This window comes from Taudactylus pleione, unplaced genomic scaffold (assembly GCF_031769625.1).
Source record: "Taudactylus pleione unplaced genomic scaffold, aTauple2 ptg001020l, whole genome shotgun sequence".
Classification (NCBI taxonomy): Eukaryota; Metazoa; Chordata; class Amphibia; order Anura; family Myobatrachidae; genus Taudactylus; species Taudactylus pleione.
This window is the reverse complement of record NW_028285421.1, coordinates 1,294,894-1,314,893: the sequence shown is the minus strand read 5'-3', so window position 1 is coordinate 1,314,893 and position 20,000 is coordinate 1,294,894. Positions and strand designations below refer to the sequence as shown.

Here is a 20,000-nt window from a genome sequence, read left to right as displayed (position 1 = left end):
TATTGGAAAAAACTAATCTGATTTATACCAGCTTCACCCTACAATTTATCTCTAGTAAAGGATCTGCTGGTAACATCCTGGTACCAGACACCACTGGACACCTTCAGAAGTCTGGTAGAGTCCATGCCTTAGCTGGTCAAAGCTGTCCTGGCAGCCCATGGAGGGGCAACAGCATATTACTAGCTAAAAACCTCTCCATTGATGTCACATACACCCCATTGCTGCTGAAGGTCCCCCTCAAATCTGTCACAGAACTCTCACACCTCAATAAAACAGGTAATTTGTGACAGACGAAGAGATTATGGGGGGAGACTAAACAATGACACCTGTATTGAAAAGTGAGTTCTGCAAACTGATTTATTGGCATTATCATGGAAAGTAGGTACCATCCAATATCAAGAAAACATTTACATTAACGCTACAAAAATATAAAAAAATAAAAATCTTTATTTAATACATTTAAGACCTCAAAATATGCAATGATGTCACAGAAGATATAAAATACAATCTGGATGTTGACAATGACTGTGAAAACAAAGGAAAGCTGGCATCAGGATCCAGATGGTTAAAATGCTATCCTACAGCATAATCGTGTGGACATTATAGTGTTAAACATGCCGCATGAGGAGAATTATTAAAGATATAACATCCTTTAAAATTCTCTAAGTAGCAATTTAACTGAGTTATTATCCTGGTTATGGCTTTCTCATGTCTACAGTGTCACGCTGTCAACATAATGACTGCAGAAACTCTATACTGATCCCAAAACTGAAAAATACAATATATTACAATACAGCATTTAGAACAGTATAAAAAGTTCTAAGAAAAATAAAACTCTTCACATAATCATCCTCTTTGCCCCAGGAGAGGTCTAGATAGTGCAGTCATTACAAAAACAAGCACATAAGGGGGCTCCACCTGGAGTTCATGGAACATCTAGAAATGGAACAGACCTCACAAACACTACACTCAGATTTACACATAGTGCAAAATATTTCCACTTACAAAGTTTCACCTATGTGTAAATAATCTATGGTTTAACAAGATCCAATGTCACTTCCCACACTCAGAATATGCACACAGGTGTGAAGCCATTTTCATTCTCTGATGTGTTACGAGAGCGAAGCTTTGTGAAAAACATCTCTCACACTCAAAACTTGGAAATGGTTTCTCACTTGTGTGACGTCTCTTATGTAGAACAATAATTAATCTATGTGTAAAACATTGCCCACACTCAGGACATGGAAATGGTTTCTCACCTGTGTGACTTCTCTGATGTGCAACAAGAACGGATTTATGCATAATAAATATTTCCAACAGAACATGGAAATGGCTTCTTACGTTTCTTCACTGACTGTTGGGTAATAAGCTTTGTGTTCTGTGTGAAACATTTAGGCCCGTATTCAATTAGGAGTGAAAAGACGGAATCTGTGAAAATCTTTTGCAGATGACGTCATTTTCGCTGATTTTCATTATCACCGTATTCAATTACATTGACTTTTCGCCGGCGGCAAAAAGTCAATGTTAAAAAATGGGGATAAATATTCGCCTGCCTTTAGCAGGTGAAAAAAAATGCAAAATTGGGGTTTAGGAGTGCAGGCTTAAACAAATTAGCCTGCACCCTTCAGAATGACCCCTTAAAATGATCTGTGTGTAAAAAAAAAAAACCACTGGGACACCCCAAAAAAGACTTTGAATTTGGGGGTGAAAAAAAAAAGTTGGGGGACAACATTAAAAACTAGCGAACTTGACTCCGGGGGGGTCCCCAAGTATGCCCCAGGTGTTTTTTTCATTGCAGCTGCTTGCGGCAGGTGGGTTTTTCACTATTTTTTCAACTCACTTTATTAACATTAAAATATGCTGAACCCCATTTTCAAGTATCCCAAATTAGCTGGGCCTAGTTATTTTCCCCCCCAAAAAATTCTAAATGCTCCTCTGCATCACCTTATTCAAAGTCGCATTTATGCACCTGCCACGGCTATTTCAAACCCTGACTTCCTTCAGTAGATATAAAAGGGGATGACTAAGGGTACCCCCAATGTCTCCACATCTTTAGGGGGATCCCTTGAATATTTCCCGAAAATTCCCGTTTTGTTTGACCTGTAAAAAAATGGGTTAAAAGTTAAAAAAAAAAAAATTGACATAGGGTCCCACCCAAAAAAAGCCAAACCAGCCCCAGGCTTGGCAGCCAGTCCTGGTTTCTAAAAAAATGGGGAACAAAATGTGTAGGGTTCCACCATAGTTTAGAAACCAACCCAAGGCTGCAGGGACCAGTCCTGGTTTTAAATATAGGGGGGAAAAAAGATGTGGGGTACCCCTATATTTAAGACCAGCACCAGACCCAACCGACTGGGTCTCCGCGCTGTGGCATTAGACCCCAATCACCGGGGCTCCAGGTCCAAACCATTAGCACCCCAAGTCAGTCAGCGCAAGCCGGTGATCTTGGAGGAGTCGAGGACCCCCCAAAGAACAGGTCCCCCCCCCCTCCCGAGCACCACAGGCTTACGCTGAAGCCCAGGGCTCTTCCCCATACCCCTGGAGTGGTGGGTATGGGGGTAATGGGGGGCCAAATAATGTAATACTATTGTGTTTTACAGTGGAACTACAAGTGCCAGCATGGTTGCCAATTTGCACTTGTGGAACTACAAGTGCCAGCAGACATGCGGCACCTGTAACTTCACTGTAAAATAAAGTTAAAAAAAGACAAAATACACACACCGTGATTAGTATAACTTTATTACACACACCTACCCATTCACACATACTTACCTATACCAGATGTTTCTGTCCCCTTCTCCAGTAGAAATCCATGTTGACTAGACCTAATAATCCGGAATCTAAAGCTGGAGTTTTTGAATGCAAAGCAGTAAGATCAGCAGAAAGCTCAGTAGAAACCTCAGTTAGTGCTCCCCAAGCCTCATCCAACAATGTGGTGGAATGTGCCCTCATAGACTCAGGAGCAGGTCCTACGGACCTAGAACTGCAAAGTACTGAGAACGTCCAGAGAATAAAAAGCCCCTATCATATGATACCAAAAACAAAATGAGAATCCCACAAGACAAATGGAACTTAAAGACCACATTTGGCTGAAAGGAAGGGTCAGTTCCAAGCACAGCCCAGTTGGCATGCAAGATGAGGATGAAGATTGCTAAGGCAGAGCCCACAACTCCAAACTGACCTAGCTGAGCAAAACCAACAACAACCTGGCCAAATAAAAAGTGGTCCGTTCCTCTTCATTTTGCACTAGGTGATGTGGATCTTCCAAACAGAATGGCTGAAAAAGGCTTGCAAGCCTAGACCAAGGCTCTCTCATTGTTGCTATCTGAGGAATCATACCAGTTTGCTCTGAGAGCTGTTCTACTATATCAGATTGAAGCTTCTATAACCAGGATGTCTCTGAGAAACAGCTGCGGATCCCTCATCCGGGAACAAATGAGCTTCACCTCTTCATGCAGACATTTGCTTACTCTCATCTGTCCACCAGCTGTGGAAAGAACTCTACATAGATGGAGCATTCCCTGTGGGATTATCTGATGAGGAATTATCTTCCTGGGAATGAATGGGAATGAACTATACGATGACCAGCACTTTTAGGCCTACTAATTAATATACAATGATTCTGCTGATCTTCCCCATGGCCAGATCAGGAGTGGTGTCCCTTGGAGAATTATGTATGCCACATCGATGGTGCTGAACGACTGAAACTTCATGACCCTCACTTGCCAGATCTGGCCAATGGAGATCAGATGATGGAGAACAGCTCTGAACTCCAGCACGTAGATTGGAAACAGGTGACTAATCAAGTGATAGTTAGACTCATTCCATTTTGAAATCCATTTAAACTGTAATGTTTGTGAATGAACCTAATTATATTATATAATTATATAATATATTCTTCCACCGAACATGTCATTGACCAGTAACTGCTACATTGCCATGCTTGATGATCATCTGCTGCCCTTCAAGGATTTCATGTACCCCCACAACGATGGAATATTCCAGCAGAATAATGTACTATATCATCGGTCTCAAGTTGTCCAGAATTGGTTTGCGGAGCATTCTAGACAGTTCAGATGAATGGTATGGCCACCACATTTGCATGACATGAACCCAATTGAGGATTTATGGGATGTGTTGGAGAGGTCCATTCACACACAAGATCCTGCACCTAAAAATTTCAGGGAACTGTAGGAAGCTATCCAGATGGCATGGGTCAACATATCTCCAGAGGTCTTCTGTCCACTTATGGAATCGATGGCACATCCAGTTGCAGCACTTCGCTGAGCTAGAAGGGGTCCTACATAATATTAGGATGCTATCTTATACACTGAAGTGCCAAAAATAATATCACCCATATAAAACATTAATTGTCCCCCCTAAACCTAATAACTGGTTGTGCCACCATCTGCAAGTGAATGCTTCCAATAACTGGAGATGAGTCTTTCACATTGATATGAAGGAATTTTGTCCCACTCTTTTGCAGATTTGTTAACAACCCTCCAATGTGGCTGAATTTTGAGTATGGATTGCCTGTTTAAGGTCCAGCGAGATTGTGTCACAATTGAATTCAAGTCAGGACATTGACTAGCCCACTTCAAAACCTTAATTTTGCTTCTTTATAGCCATTCAGAGGTGGACTTGCTCTTGTGCTTCAGGTCATTGGGATGCTTCATAATCCAATTGCACTTGAGCTTGAGATCACGGGGACTGATGAACGGACATTCTCAAAATTAATTTTCTGGTAGAGTAGAATTAATGATTCTGTTAATAATGATGTCACCCAGGTCCTAAAGCTGCAAAGCATCCCCACACCATCACACTACCATAACCATGTGTGACTGTTGGTATGATGTTTTTGGAATGCTGTGTTAGCTTTATTCCAGACATAATGGGACCAGTGTCTTCCAAAGAGTTCCATTTTTGACCCATCAGTCCACAGAACATTGGCGCAAAAGGCTTGGGGATCATCAATATGGGTTTTTTTTTTTACAAATGTGAGGCAAGCCTTTATGTTCTTCTTGGTTTTTGCCTTGCTACATTCCCATGGATACAATTTTTAATCCGTCTGTATCATATGGTAGAATCACAAATGCTGACAGAAACTGAGGTAAGCATGGCCTGCAGTTCCTTAGAGGTTCATCTGGGTTCTATAGTCACTTCCTTATTTATTTGCCCTTGGAGGAAGTTTGGTTCTAGCTGTTACTACTAAACATACAGTAGCACATCAAGGGGCATATATAATTGGGCATGAGGTTAGCGAGGCAAAAACATTGTGCCCCTCGCGCCCAATTTATAAATACCACGGGTATGCGTGCTCCCGCTACCCTTGGTATTCAATTTAAAGATCAGTGGCCGTGGGGTTTTCAGCTCTGAAAACCCTGCGCCGCGTAGATTTAAAGAAAAAAACATTCTTTACTTACCTGGCCGGTGGTCTCCACAGCTACCGGTGGCCTCCCCTCTCTCTTTTTACTGGAGAGGGGACTGCTGGGAGTCCTGGGGGCTCATGGGAGGCTCCAGGGGCTGGTGGGAGGGGCAAGGACTGCTGGGAGATGTAGTTCTCCCAGTGCCCATTCCGGGGGGGGGCACACAAACACTGGGGGTCACACACACACATGCACACTTACAAGCACCACACACACTGACATACTCACAATTGCTTAATTAGTCCTAAGTGGGGGTAAAGCCAAGGTGCCAGAGCAAGTCACACTGATTTTTCCTAAAAATAATGATTTTAGGAAAAAAATTACACTTGTTTTGAGGTGCGAGAAAAAAAACCTCCCGGCCTGAAAAAAAACCCCATGCACCTAATTGAATAGCAAAAACCTGCACCTGCAGGAAAAACATTGCAGGTGAGGGTTTTTAGCTATTCTCGCACCCAATTGAATATGCCCCCAAGTTATCAAACTTAGGAGAATTAATGTTTCACATGGGTGATATAGGTGTTGGAAAACCTTGTTTTGCTTCAATAAATGAAGAGACCATTTAAAAACTGTATTTTGTGCTTATTTAAGTTATCTTGTTCTTTTTTTTAATGTTGTTTATTAGATCTGAAACAATATTGTGTGACATATATGCAAAACTAGAAATCGGGAAGGGGCAAACTTTCTGATGGGACTGTATAAGTAACCTTAGTGGTGCGGTGTCTGTTAACATTTTATGGAGGACAGACCATTAGGTTAGTCTTACCCAGAGCCAGCCATGCCATTGCACCATAGCGCCTCCAGTTGTGACATACACATACACATCTAGCACTCACAGGGATGTAGTCTGGAACCCGATGGTCTAAATACCGACCACTGGCTTCCAGACTGCTTTATCCCGACTAGGGACTAATGATAGGCATCTAAATCTAGACGCCTGTCATTTGCCCGATGTCGGGAGACCGGCGCCCGGCATCCCGATTGAGCGGATGCCGGGCACCACAGCGGACAGCCGCGGGGGGAGGAGGGCTAGGTTTTGGACTCCCAGGGGAAACTTAGGGTTAGGCACCCCCTCGGGAGGTTAGGTTTAAGCAGCGGGGAAGGGGGGGTTAGGTTGAGGCACTTAGAGGGGGTGCACAGGGGGGAGGTTAGGCATACCTAAGAAGGGTTAGGTTAGTAAATACTTACCTTTAGGACGATCGGGATTTCCTCCTTTTTCGGGCAGCCGGTGTCGGGAATTGAACCGCCGGCCATGCACATATCACACCCCATTCACATAATCCAATAAGATAGACCAAACAAAGGTTTTTTTGAGGCACTAAGCAGAACCCTCAGAGACACCAATGTCACCATGCTGCTAGCTGGAGACATTCGGAAGACTCTGCTAGTAGTCCCAAGGAGAACTCAAGCTGACAAAGTTAAGGCATGCATCAAGACATCGCATGTGTGGTCCCTCATTTGCAAACTCTCTTAGGAAGAACATGAGGGACCACTTGAGGGGTGAAGTCTCCGCTGGAGAATTCTCCAAACTCCTACTGAAAATAGGGGATAGAGAGAATCCCGAGTCAGAGGGGAAGGTGACCATGTATAAAGAAAATTTTTGTATAGAACAAATATTAGAGGAAAGACAAATATGCCTGAGTTGGGGCACTCTTAGAAAAAAAATTATGAATAATATAGAATGAAAAATTACATAAAGCTAAAATTTAACGTTTAATAAAGCATCTAAAAAAATAATATATTCTCTCCTATGGGTAATTAATGAAAAGATATCATATTGAAATAGTTAGGTCATAAAAATGATGAAAATTTAATCAGTAAAGACCACGGAAAAAAACAAAAATCGTAAACACATTAAATAAGTGAATCATACAGTAATTGCAGAAATAAGGTGAAAATATGAATATATTATGGATCTCAATATCTACTAATTTAGGCAGAAATCAACCATAAATAACTATAACACATCAATGAACAAAAACATAAGTGCAAATGATAAAATGCTTCTTTCTAACAATCCAGAATGTAGAAGAAAGATATCCTTGCAGCCAAAAAGAGTAATTAATAGTAAACAGGTACTGAAAAAATATATAAATCTGAATCAGAAAGATGACAAATAAATACCTTGGAAACCTAAATGCAGGCAAAGTAAATTGTATAAATGACAAAAGATATTCTGATAATATGTATCAAAGGTGATGCAAAAATAGCACATTAAGATCATATATTAGGTATATACTATGCATATATCACAGTCAACAGGTGTATAAGCAGAGCAACAAATAAATGTGCTTGACCTGAATAATTATATTTATAAAGCAGGAAAGTATAAATTATGAACCCACAATGGTTAGTACAGATCATGCAATAGTCTGCAGAGTGTAAATTGTCATCTGTAAACAAGCATATCTCATATAAATGATGATAATATGACACCATCCCTGCAGGCCTAGGCACCGTAGTGAAGACCCTAGCGAATCTCACAGCCAAGATATATCCTGATATTGCTGATATCCCCAAAAAAGTCCATGACTGGCGGTGTGTGCATGCCATTCTGACCCGCATGAATGACATGGCTATCATCATTAATGACACTACTTCAGTCATTCTAAGAGGCAGAAATGGATTACAGGTCTATGGACTTGGTAGTGCAAATGGATGATGTGGTCCACTACCCACTGGAGTTCCTCAACACCATTAACTCTTCGTTTTTAAACCCACAAGCTACGCCTCAAAGGGGGGGTTCCATTGATGTTGCTGTGGAACCTCAACCAGCCCAAACTCTGCAATGGCACCAGGTGGTAAGTAAAGGCCCTCCAAAGGAATGTCATTGAGGCCACAGTGTTCACCACCTGTGCTTGGGGTGGAGTGGGTGTTCATACCACTCATACCATCAGAGTACCCCTTTAAATTCAAGAGGGTGCAGTTTCCCTTCAAGGTCTGCTTTACAATGACCATCAACAAGTCTCAGAGGCAGTCGCTGAAGTTGGCAGGGATTGACTTGAAGGAGGACTGATTCTCACATGGGCAGTTCTACATGGCCTGCTCCAGAGTGAGCTGACCCAGCAGCCTGGTGATCCTAGCAGCTGAGGAGAAACTACCATTTTGGTTTACAATTAAATCCTTAAGTAGAGAAAAAAAGGTTTACATACGTCTTGTAAACCACCTTCAATTCACTCATATTAAAAAAAGTTTAAAAAACTTCCCACACCCTCTTTGCTCAGATAAGAGTGCACAGTCTCATACAGACATGCTAATATACACATACTGCAACTCCATCTGGAACCCCCACACATAGCAACAGTGTGGCATAAGGTCTGCCCTGTGTCCTCGTGGTGTGCCAGCCTCTTAGTCATGTGTGTAAGATATGGGCACCACAGAATCACTTTAGTTACTCAGAGATATAACTAACAGCTGATGATGGTGACTGCACCTCAGCTAGGCATTTGCACTTAGACCCATGTGTGTGTAGATGCAATTCGGAGTTAATATGTCATTGTCATTTAGGTATTGGGTAGGCATAAGTGGTGCTACTGTCCATGAAGGCTGATCTAGTCAGTGGATAGACAGAATTACATGCATGCAGCTCAGGATCAGGCTTAAGATGTCCATTTGTAGCCTCACATTCCCCTGGGCACATGGACTCCATGCTGTATCAATGTGAATTAGACAAGTTCCTGCAATGAACCTCCCCCTGTCAGGTTTCAGAAGATAACTAACAAATACACATGGATGCAACTTGTATAGTAACTAAAATGAGGCCATAATGAAAAATAAATATGGAGACATCAATAAAGAGCTATGCTATGCTTGCTGAGGTTTATTCTTTGGAAAAATATTCTCATTTACAAACACACAATTCTACTTACTCAGGACATGAAAATGGTTTCTCTCCTGTGTGACTTATCTGATGTCTAACAAGGTCTGATTTCTGTGTAAAACATTTTCCACACTCAGAACATGAAAATGGTTTCTCACCTGTGTGACTTTTCTGATGTGTAACAAGAGCCGATTTATCTGTAAACCATTTCCCACACTCAGAACATGGAAATGGTTTCTCACCTGTGTGACATCTCTCATGTATAACGAGCTGTGACTTATTTGTAAAACATTTCCCACACTCAGAACATGAAAATGGTTTATCTCCTGTGTGACTTCTCTCATGTTTAATCAGACTTGATTTTAGTGTAAAATATTTCCCATACTCATGACATGGAAATGGCTTCTTGCCTTTCTGACATCTTAAATGTAGAACAAGATGTGATTTCTGTGTAAAATATTTCCCGCACTCAGAACATGGAAATGGTTTCTCACCTGTGTAAGTTCTCTGATGTGTAACAAGATATGATTTCTGTGTAAAACATTTCCCACACTCAGAGCATGGAAATGGCCTCTCACCTGTGTGATATCTCTGATGTGTAACCAGATATGATTTTCTTGTAAAACATTTCCCACACTCTGGACATGGAAATCGTTTCTTACACATCAGAGAAATCACGCAAGTAATTAAATATGAATAAAATCTAAAATATTTTCCACACTCAGAACATGGAAATGGGCTGTCACCTGCCTTAGCTGGCTGATAGGTAATAAAACATTGTGTTCTGTGTAAAACAATTGGCATCTATAGAACAGGGAAATATGTTATATGCTGTATGAGATGTAACAGATGCACCAATATCAAAGTTATCAGGAGACCATTTTCCATGATCAGAGAGATCAGGTGATATATCTGCACTGTGAGGTACAATTGGGTTTTCTCCTGGAGAATCTTTGATCATGATGACATCACCCATTTCACAATTCTGAGTTATAACGAGATGATCCTCTGAGACATTCCGGCTGCTATATCCATCTGCTGGGAATAAATTACATTTATGGACTTATAATGTTCGCCCACAAGATTCACGTTACAATACAATACAATATGGTGAAATATCCTCAAATGCCCATGAAATGGGCAGATTTGGGAGCAACATGTAAATAATTGCTGTATAGTGTGTGGGTTTCCCCAGTACTGAATGCGGCTGCTATGAGTTATCACTAGCCCATACCATGGCCACTGTTGAGGGAGAATAGGAGGCTGTATAGTGTGTGGGTTTCCCCAGTAAAAGCTAGAAAGAGTCACCAATATCCTCTTGAACAGAATTAGTTTTTTAGACAGTAAGATGTTTACCCCTTACTAGCTTCCCCACTGCTCTAAAGAATCTCTAAGTTATATTATCAGGTCAGATGTATTATCTGACACACCTTGTGACCTTCACGTGAAATCACATCATACATAATGTGCATCACTCATAATAGGTGAGTCTTGGGCTAGTTTACAGCTTGTGTCATATACAACTGAGAGAAAGTATCACTAGTAAGCACAGCATATACAAATAATACTACCATCAGTGATGGAATTACTATGGTAACTTCCTCTGTGCTGATGTATGAGATACACCAGAGAGTGTGGGGAGGAGACTGATCAGATCTCTGGGCTGGTAACACACAGTGACATGATGTGAGGGGGAAAACAGGAGTATAATAGGGGCTGATGGCTCCTGATATATGAGATACAGCAGAGAGTGTGGGGAGGAGACTGGTCAGATCTCTGGGCTGGTAACACACAGTGACATGATGTGATGGGGAGGACAGTGTCACGACCAGGATTTCTCAGCATGGTGGTCAATGTGTAATACCTGTGAGTATGTTATGGCGAGGGGCACCTGGCAGTGGTGCTGGTGCCTGATGGAGTGCATTGGCTGCGCATAGTCCTGTGTGGGCATACTGTCACTCTGGTCTGGTTAGGCCTGGTGGTGCTTCCATTCCATTCTGGCATGGGCGCCACCATCTTGCCTCTGGACATGTGATTTGGTTGCCCTATCCTGGTGTGTCACATGCTCTCTCTAGCCTCTCACAGTGCAGCACTGGGTATTTAAGGGACTGCAGAGCTTCTTTTCATTACCAGTGCAACGTGTTTCTCAACGAGAGCTGAGAGAGAGTTCCTGAGCTTGTCCGACTGCCTGTTGGATCTTTGCCTTAGCCTGCTTACCTGACCTGCTCCATACCCTGCTGGAATCCCCTGCCTTCTCCTATTGCCTCTCCCTTGCCTGAGTACCTGTGCCAGCTGTTACCCTGCACCCTGCCTCCTCTGGACATTATTATTCACTTCAGCCTGCCATTCACTTCAGCCTCACGCACCCTGGAATACTGGACTGCCTTCTGTTATCACTACCAGGACATTTTCCCATTGCATCACTACAGTTCCCAAGTGCACTTTAGTGCTAAACCCGGACTTTCTATTTTGCCACATTCATGTCTGATAAACCACTCATTAAAAACTCCATTTATTTTTAAATCTGCTTTAGTGTATGCTCCTATTACCACCCCGGGTCCACAACAAAACCAGAATCATACAGTTTGCACTGGCCCCATGGACCCGGCCATGATACAGGAATCTGGAGCAGATTTATTCTGGTGTATTGCAGACCGCTTGGAAAACCTGGAAGCTATGCAGCAGCAAATGGCTCAGTTTCTACAGGAGATGTCTAAATGACAGGATAATCTGCAAACCTTGTTATCCACCCCTGGGGTATCAGCAACTACACCTACTCCTGTGCCTGGTAATACAGGGAACAGGGTATCTCCCCATATACATCTTCCTATGCCAAGCAAATTTGACAGCAATCCTAAGCTTTGTCGTGGCTTCCTGAATCAGTGTGATATACACTTTACCCTGCAGACTTAGAACTTTCCTACTGCAAGAACTAAAGTGGCATACATCGTGTCTCTGTTGTCCGGCCCGGCTTTGGATTGGGCTTCCCCACTCAGGGAGCATTCTGATTCGCTGCTGGATAACTATACGGACTTTGTATCATCATTCAGGAGGATTTTCGATGAACCTGGATGCACTGTGTCAGCATCGTCCAGTATCATGACCCTGAGACAAGGATCCCGTCCTGTCAGCCAGTATGCCGTACAGTTTCAGATTTTAGCATCAGAACTCAAGTGGAATGAAGAAGCCTTCACCTCAGCTTTCTGACATGGGCTTTCTGATCGACTAAAAGATGATCTGGTCACCCGTGACCTTCCTGCTAGCCTAAACAATATGATTTCCCTCTGTAATAAGATTGACCTACGCTTCAGAGAACATCAGGCTGAAAAGCACAGAACTGACCGGCAAAGGTCATCTATTCCTCCCTCTACTACCCATCCAACCCCTCCTTCTACAGATGAATCATACCCATCTCTCCAAAGAGGAACGTCACAGAAGAATATTAAAAAACCTCTGCCTATACTGTGGAGATTCGGGTCACCTGGTGGCCTCCTGCTCCCGTAAATCAGGAAATACCCATTCCTAACTGACCCTGGTGACATCAAGTTAGGAGTTATGAACCCATCCCCAAATACTAAAGATTTCAAGATTACCTTAGCCATAGATCTCAAACCTAAACCTGTCTTCGCTACTGCTCTACTAGAATCTGGAGCAGCCGGAAATTTCATGACCTCCAGCTTAGTTGACAAACTACAGATTCCTTGTTCATCTCTCAATCACGCAATTTCCCTGACCTCTGTAGATGGACGGCCTCTAGCTAATGGAGTGGTCACCAAAGAAACTCAACTAGTACTAGTCCGTATTGGAGCACTCTACTCCGAGTCTTTAAAGTTCTTTGCGATACTGCACCTGAGGCTTCTCAAGAAATCATTTTAGGGTTACCCTGGTTACGCCAGCATAATCCCAGGATAGACTGGTGTTCAATGCAAATTCTTTCATGGGGGGCTGACTGTCAGAAATCCTGTTTTCCCAAGATACGACCTGTAAGGAAAACAGCTTCATTAATATCTCCAGCTGTTCCTAAGGAGTACCAGATGTTCACTGATGTTTTTTCCAAAGAACAGGCGAATGTCTTACCTCCTCACAGAGAATGGGATTGTCCAATCGATCTGTTGCCTGACAAGATGCCACCTCATGGTTGCACCTATCCTCTATCCTTGCCTGAGACCAAAGCTATGTCCGAATACATCCAGGACATCCTAGCGAAAGAATTTATTCATTCCTCCACCTCTCCTGCCGGAGGTGGGTTCTTTTTTGTCGGCAAGAAGGATGGTGGCTTAAGACCTTGTTTAGACTGCCGCTGCCTTAATGATATAACAGTCAAGAATCAATATCCACTTCCACTGATCACTGAGTTGTTTGACAGGATTAAGGGGTCCATCATATTCTCAAAGTTAAATCTGAGGGGGGCCTATAATCTCATCCGTATTTGCGCTGGTGATGAATGGAAGACCGCCTTTAATACCAGAGATGGACATTTTGAATACTTTGTGATGCCCTTTGGTTTATGCAATGCCCCTGCTGTTTTTCAGGGCTTTGTTAATGACATTTTCCTGGATTTGTTATACATCTCAGTTGTTGTCTACCTGGATGATATACTGATTTTTTCGTCTTCTGTAGTGGAACATCATGAACATGCGAAGGAAGTATTATCCTGTCTTAGGAAGAACCACCTTTACTGCAAATTGGAGAAATGTGTCTTTGCTGTGCCCAGTGTACCCTTCCTTAGTTACATCATCTCTGGCTCCAGTCTCGAAATGGACCCCAAGAAGGTGCAGGCGATTTTTGATTGGTCCCAACCTCTAACGTTGAAAGCCATCCAGAGACTGCTCGGGTTCGCCAACTACTATAGATGTTTATCAAGGGATTTTCATCATTATTGGCTCCCATTACAGCCCTGACCCGTAAAGGCGCTAAGCCTGCCCTATGGTCACCTGAGGCAGAAACAGCCTTCCAGCTCTTAAAACAAGCCTTTATTTCTGCTCCAGTCCTACAACAACCAGATCTGGATAGGCCTTTTTTATTGGAAGTGGATGCGTCATTAGAAGCTGTGGGAGCAGTCCTATCCCAGCATTCTGAAGATAATTGAGTTCATCCCTGTGAGTTTTTATCCAAGAAATTCTCTCTTGTCGAAAGAAATTACACTATAGGTGAACAAGAACTCTTGGCAGTGAAGTTTGCATTAAAAGAATGGAGATACCTTCTGGAAGGGGCAAAATTTCCCTTCACTGTTTTCACTGACCATAGGAACCTCCTCTTCCTCAAGAATAACTAGTGTGTGAGCCCTCATCTGGCCCGATGGGCGATATTTTTTGCTCGGTTCCAGTTCACTCTGACCTTCCGGTCTGGAGCCTTTAATCAGAAAGCGGATGCTCTGTCTAGATCCCTCCTCTGTGGCAACAATTTGGAGAGCCAACGTAATGCCCGTCTTGGAGTCAAGAGTGTTCGCCACCATACAGTTGCAGCCTCCTACTGGGAAGACTTTTGTGGCCCCGGAGTTAAGGAAGCAGCTTCTCACCTGGGCTCATTCCTCTCACTTTGCAGGCCACTCAGGTACTCAGAAGACTCTGGAATTTTTAAAAAGAGGCTATTGGTGGCCATCCATGAAAGCGGATGTATTTGAGTTTATTTCTTCATGTACCTCTTGTGTCCAACATAAGTCTTCACGTCAAGCTCCGGGTGGTGAGTTGTTGCCATTACCTATTCCATCTCGTCCATAGACGCATCTCTCCATTGACTTCATAACGGATCTACCAAAATCTCAGGGTTACACTACCACCTGGGTCGTAGTAGACCAATTTTCGAAAATGGTCCATTATATACCCCTAAAGAAACTGCCTACTGCTCCTGACTTGGAATATGTGTTGAATGAACAGGTGAGCCATCTCCATGGTCTTCCTGCCAAAATAGTTTCTGACCGTGGTGCTCAATTTGTAGCAAGATTTTGGAGAGCCTTATGTTCTGTTCTACAAGTAAAACTAAAAACTTTTCCACGGCTTATCATCCATAAAGCAATGGATCCACTGAGAGGGTTAATCAAGACCTCGAGACCCTATTGAAGATTTTTATGCCATCTTCTCAAGACAATTGGTCTGTATTGCTGCCATGGGCTGAGTTTGCACATAATGACTCCTACGATTCTTCTACAAATCAAACTCCATTCCAATTTGTTTACAGCCTTTATCCTCGGGTTCCTGAATTTCAAAGCCTGCCTGTCTTTGATGTACCAGCCATAGAGGACACTGTACAGAGATTTGCATCTATTTGGACTACAGTATGTTCTAACTTGGAGAAGGAGTCCTCTCACTACAAACTTGAGGCAGATAAAAGGCATAGGAAGGTGCCACGCATGCAAGTTGGAGACCAAGTTTGGTTGTCCACCCGGAACCTACGGCTCAGAGTACCATCGATGAAGTTTGCTCCACAATTCATCGGGCCCTTCTACATCATAGAAATCATCAACCCTGTGGCTTATCGCCTTCAGTTGCCCCCTTATCTTAAAGTCCCCAATTCTTTTCATATTTCCCTACTTAAACCCCTGGTGCTGAACAAATTCCACAGAGTCCTTCCTGTTCCTCCTCGTATCCAGACTAAAAGAGGCATGGAGTTTGAGGTCTCCCAGGTCCTGGATTCTCGTATGCACAGAAGGCGTTTGCAATACCTGTTAGACTGGAAGGGTTAAGGCCCGGAAGAGCGCTGTTGGACCGATGTCCAAGACATCCATGCTCCAACACTCATCAAGAAGTTCCATGCTGTCCATCCGGAGAAGCCTGGTGAGTGTCCTGAGGCCTCCCATAAGGAGGGGGGTACTGTCACGATCAGGGTTTCTTGGTATGGTGGTCGACGGGTAATACCTGAGAGGATGCTATGGCAAGGGGAATCTTGCAGTGGTGCTGGTGTCTGGCAGGGTGCATTGGCTGTGCATAGCCCTGTGTGGGCATACTGTCACTCTGGTCTGGTTAGGCCTGGTGGTGCTTCCGTTCCATTCTGACATGAGTGCCGCCATATTGCCTCCGGACACGTGACTTAGTTGCCCTATCCTGGTGTGTCACATGCTCTCTCTAGCCTCTCAAAGTGCAACACTGGGTATTTAAGGGAGTGCATAGCTTCCTTTCATTGCCAGTGCAATGTGTTTCTCAGCGAGAGCTGAGAGTTCCTGAGCTTGTCCGCCTGCCTGTTGGATCTTTGCCTGCTTATCTGACCTGCTCCATACCCTGCTGGAATCCTCTGCCTCCTCCTATTGCCTCTCCATTGCCTGAGTACCTGTGTCAGCTGTTACCCTGCACCTTGCCTCCACTTGCAAATCCTCTGGACATTATTATTCACTTCAGCCTGCCATTCACTTCAGCCACAATTCATTTCAGCCTCACAAAACCTGAAATACTGGACTGCCCTCTGTTATCACTACCAGGACTTTTTCCCATTGCACCACTACAGTTCCCAAGTGCACTTTAGTGCTAAACCTGGACTAACTATTTTGCCACATTCGTGTCTGATAAGCCACTCATTAAAAACTCCATGTTTATTTTTAAATCTGCTTCAGTGTCTGCTCCTATTACCACTCCGGGTCCACAACAAAACCAGAACCTCACAGACAGAAACATAATAGGGGCTGATGCCTCCTGATGTATGAGATACACCAGAGAGTGTGGGGAGGAGACTGGTCAGATCTCTGGGCTGGTAACACACAGTGACATGATGTGAGGTGGAGAGCAGGAGTATAATAGAGGCTGATGACCCTGATGTATGAGATACACCAGAGAGTGTGGGGAGGAGACTGGTCAGATGTCTGGGCTGGTAACACACAGTGACATGATGTGAGGGGGGAGAGCAGGAGTATAATAGGGGCTGATGGCTCCTGACTCCCACACTGGGCAGATACAGCTCCCTCATTAGCTTGTACTGACAGAGGAGAGTGTAGAATAAGAGATTGTTAAAGTGACTGAGCAAGGGAATATATGACTCTTTTCTGTAATAAGTGTTTATTACCCACCTGTGCTGATATCTGTAGGGATTTCCTCCTCCTTATAATGCTGATCACCCCTCACATACGTCTCTTCTCCTCCATCTATATCTTCTGCCTTCATATCAGCCAGAAAGCCCTAAATAAACCATAAAATAATGCTGTCCGATTAAATTAAGAGTATACAGTATAATATCAGTGTATAAGACACACACAGCTTCTCTACACATCATATAGTGACAGCCACTTTGGTATATTGGTGAGACCCTAAATCCCACCTACCTGATCCTCCTGTGGGGTCCTGTGATTCTCCTCTGTACAATCCTGGGAATAAGGAGGACGGGGACATCTCTCTGGTGTATTTCTGTTACTGGGTCCACCTGTAGGAGACACACAGTGACTGAGTACATTGTATATATGTGATTATCAGGTGATGTGTATATAGGGGGTCCCCATACCTGATCCCCCCTGTACAATAAATGACAGTCTCCTCTTACCTAGTGATGTGAGGGGCCGGTGATTCTCCATCATCGCGTCCTTGTACAGACCCATGTGTTCCTCTATGTACTCCCCCTCCTGCATGGAGACATAGACAGTGACATCCTGACACCTTATAGGAGCCTGACACACACAATGATACAGTCATCACCCAGACACATCCCCTGGTGTTACTGTATAATGTCCCAATCCCAGCAGTCACCTCTCCAGTCATCAGCTGAATGATCTTGTTGGTGAGTTCCAAGATTTTCTGCTCTTTGTTTCTCTCATGTATCAGTGAGTGAGGTGGAGGCACCGTGATGGGGTTCTGGGTCCTGCTCAGTTCTCCTGACACACAGGGACGGATGCTGTTTGTCTCACACTTACTGGATGTCCTCTTCCCTACTGTTTAATCCTATGTATTGGGGAGACACCAAATATCACTGCATACACTTCCAGTTCCCTCATCTTGCCCCAGCATTATTATTATTAAAGATATAAGTGATGTCACTGTGACACTCCCAGATCCCCTCACCTCCCCCGGCAGCAGATAATCTGTAAGGTTTACTACTATACTGACTGAGATTGATTTGGTTCAATGACATTAATGTATAACACTGACCATGATAATGTCATTGGACCAAATCAATGTTAGTCAATACAGTAGTGAAACGATTGCCTCCACCTCACATAAAGACACAGGCTGTACATCAGGCTGTAACTGTGAACGAGATAGAGGCAAAACACATGTCAGCAGCAATCCCACTTCTGGTTCCAGTGGAAGTGATCATGTGACCTGCGCCCAATTCATACCAGAGGAATACCCTGTCCCCTCCTGGACACATCTACACTATTGCTTCGCTACAGAGAAAAAACTGCACAGGGGGTAAGTGGCACCGATGCCTGGCACTGCCTAGCGCATCAGGGTAGCCGGTCACTAACCTCTTGTACTGCCTTCTCCTACTAATCTCTCTCACCCCAGAGCATGGTCCCCCAGTCTGTCAGTCAGCGTTACATGCCCAGCACATCACTGAAAGGCAGGAGTGGGATGACCTATATAACGTTGGATATAACCTCTATTCTTTATCTTATGCTCTTTTTTGTGCCTTATTACAGCCGTCCCACTATATGTGATCACCTATACTGAATGCTGACTGTACACTCAGTCTGGGAGTAAATACATGTCTGATACTTCATTGCCATAGACAATATCAGACTGCATAGATCACATACTATCTAAAAGCTATTACACTCGGTCCAGTCACTATAATAGTATAAGTGTTATAGACATCTATATAATGGTGATCTGTGAATATGTTAAGGACACTTTACAAAGCTGCCTGGGAGGGCAGATTATAATCCTATGAAAGTTATTTTATGGCTTAATGCACAATATGGGCCAAATGGGTAGTCCGTTTTAGTAACAGTACAAACTCGCACTTTCTCGTACTTTAAAAAAATGCGAGTTTGTACTGAAACTCGCAAATTCAATAGCCTGCAAACTTTTCAGTTCGAGGCTACTGCATTTGCGAGTGTAGGCGAGTTTTCTCCATGTAAACTGACACCTTTTAATGCGAGTAGAGGACGACAAGGCCCCTTAAAGTCCGGATCCGTGAACACCCATATAACATCAGGAAGGGTTTTGAGAATCACAGTGTCTCGGAACATTTTAAAATCAAACATGACTGCAATCCCACTGGTTTAACATTTATTGCAATAGATAAAGTACATTACAACTGGAGAGGTGGATATAAGATTGAAAGAGTAGATCACATAGAGTAGATGGATCTATGAACTTCAGACACTGCATCCAAAGGGTATGAATATAGACCCTTAAGATTATCAAACCCCTAAGACTATTTACGAACATCATCAAAGGAGTCTATTATGACACTATATATGTTTACATCAAAAAATAATACATTAGTCATAATAATTGGGGTCTGGAAACCTGATTCATGACAACTGATTTAATCATTGCACACACATTCTCCTAGTTTATTGTCTGAATTTATTATGAGAATTGTGTAATGCACCTACCTTCTTGGTTAATTCTGCTATAGACTGTCAGTGACTACAGTACAACTTGACAGAATAGCTGAATACTAGTTGCATTTTTTTAGACAACAGTCCTTGTTTATGAGAGATTTTATTTATATTAACACCATTGACAGTAGGATTAATCAGGACAAGCTGTCCGCTGACGGCAGCTTCAGCAATAGCCCCAACATGGAGACTGAGTAAGGAGACCGATTAATCCTGTTTGTGTAAAAATATCCCACACAAAATGGCCACCGACACTTGAGCTAGTGAATTTCAA

The 20,000-nt window shown here is 43.2% G+C and overlaps 1 protein-coding gene and 1 long non-coding RNA gene across 3 annotated transcripts in view; both read right to left on the bottom strand.

The window, feature by feature from the left end:
* Positions 1-9,285: 9,285 nt before the first annotated feature.
* Positions 9,286-20,000, bottom strand: part of LOC148454261 (uncharacterized) — a 41,478-nt gene continuing 30,763 nt past the window's right edge. Inside the window, exons 7-8 of one of the 2 annotated variants that reach the window (XM_088461128.1) lie at positions 9,669-9,818; positions 9,286-9,584 (exon numbers count right to left, since the gene is read on the bottom strand). In XM_088461128.1, coding sequence (XP_088317254.1) covers positions 9,286-9,584; positions 9,669-9,818 — 449 coding nt within the window. Of the gene's footprint in view, positions 9,819-20,000 lie in introns of both variants that reach the window. The other variant, XM_088461127.1, reaches the window with a different exon arrangement.
* Positions 10,212-17,559, bottom strand: LOC148454262 (uncharacterized). Its single transcript, XR_015874823.1, has 3 exons — positions 17,486-17,559; positions 17,234-17,342; positions 10,212-10,278 (listed from the first exon to the last, which is right to left on the bottom strand). It is a non-coding gene; the product is annotated as an uncharacterized LOC148454262 (long non-coding RNA).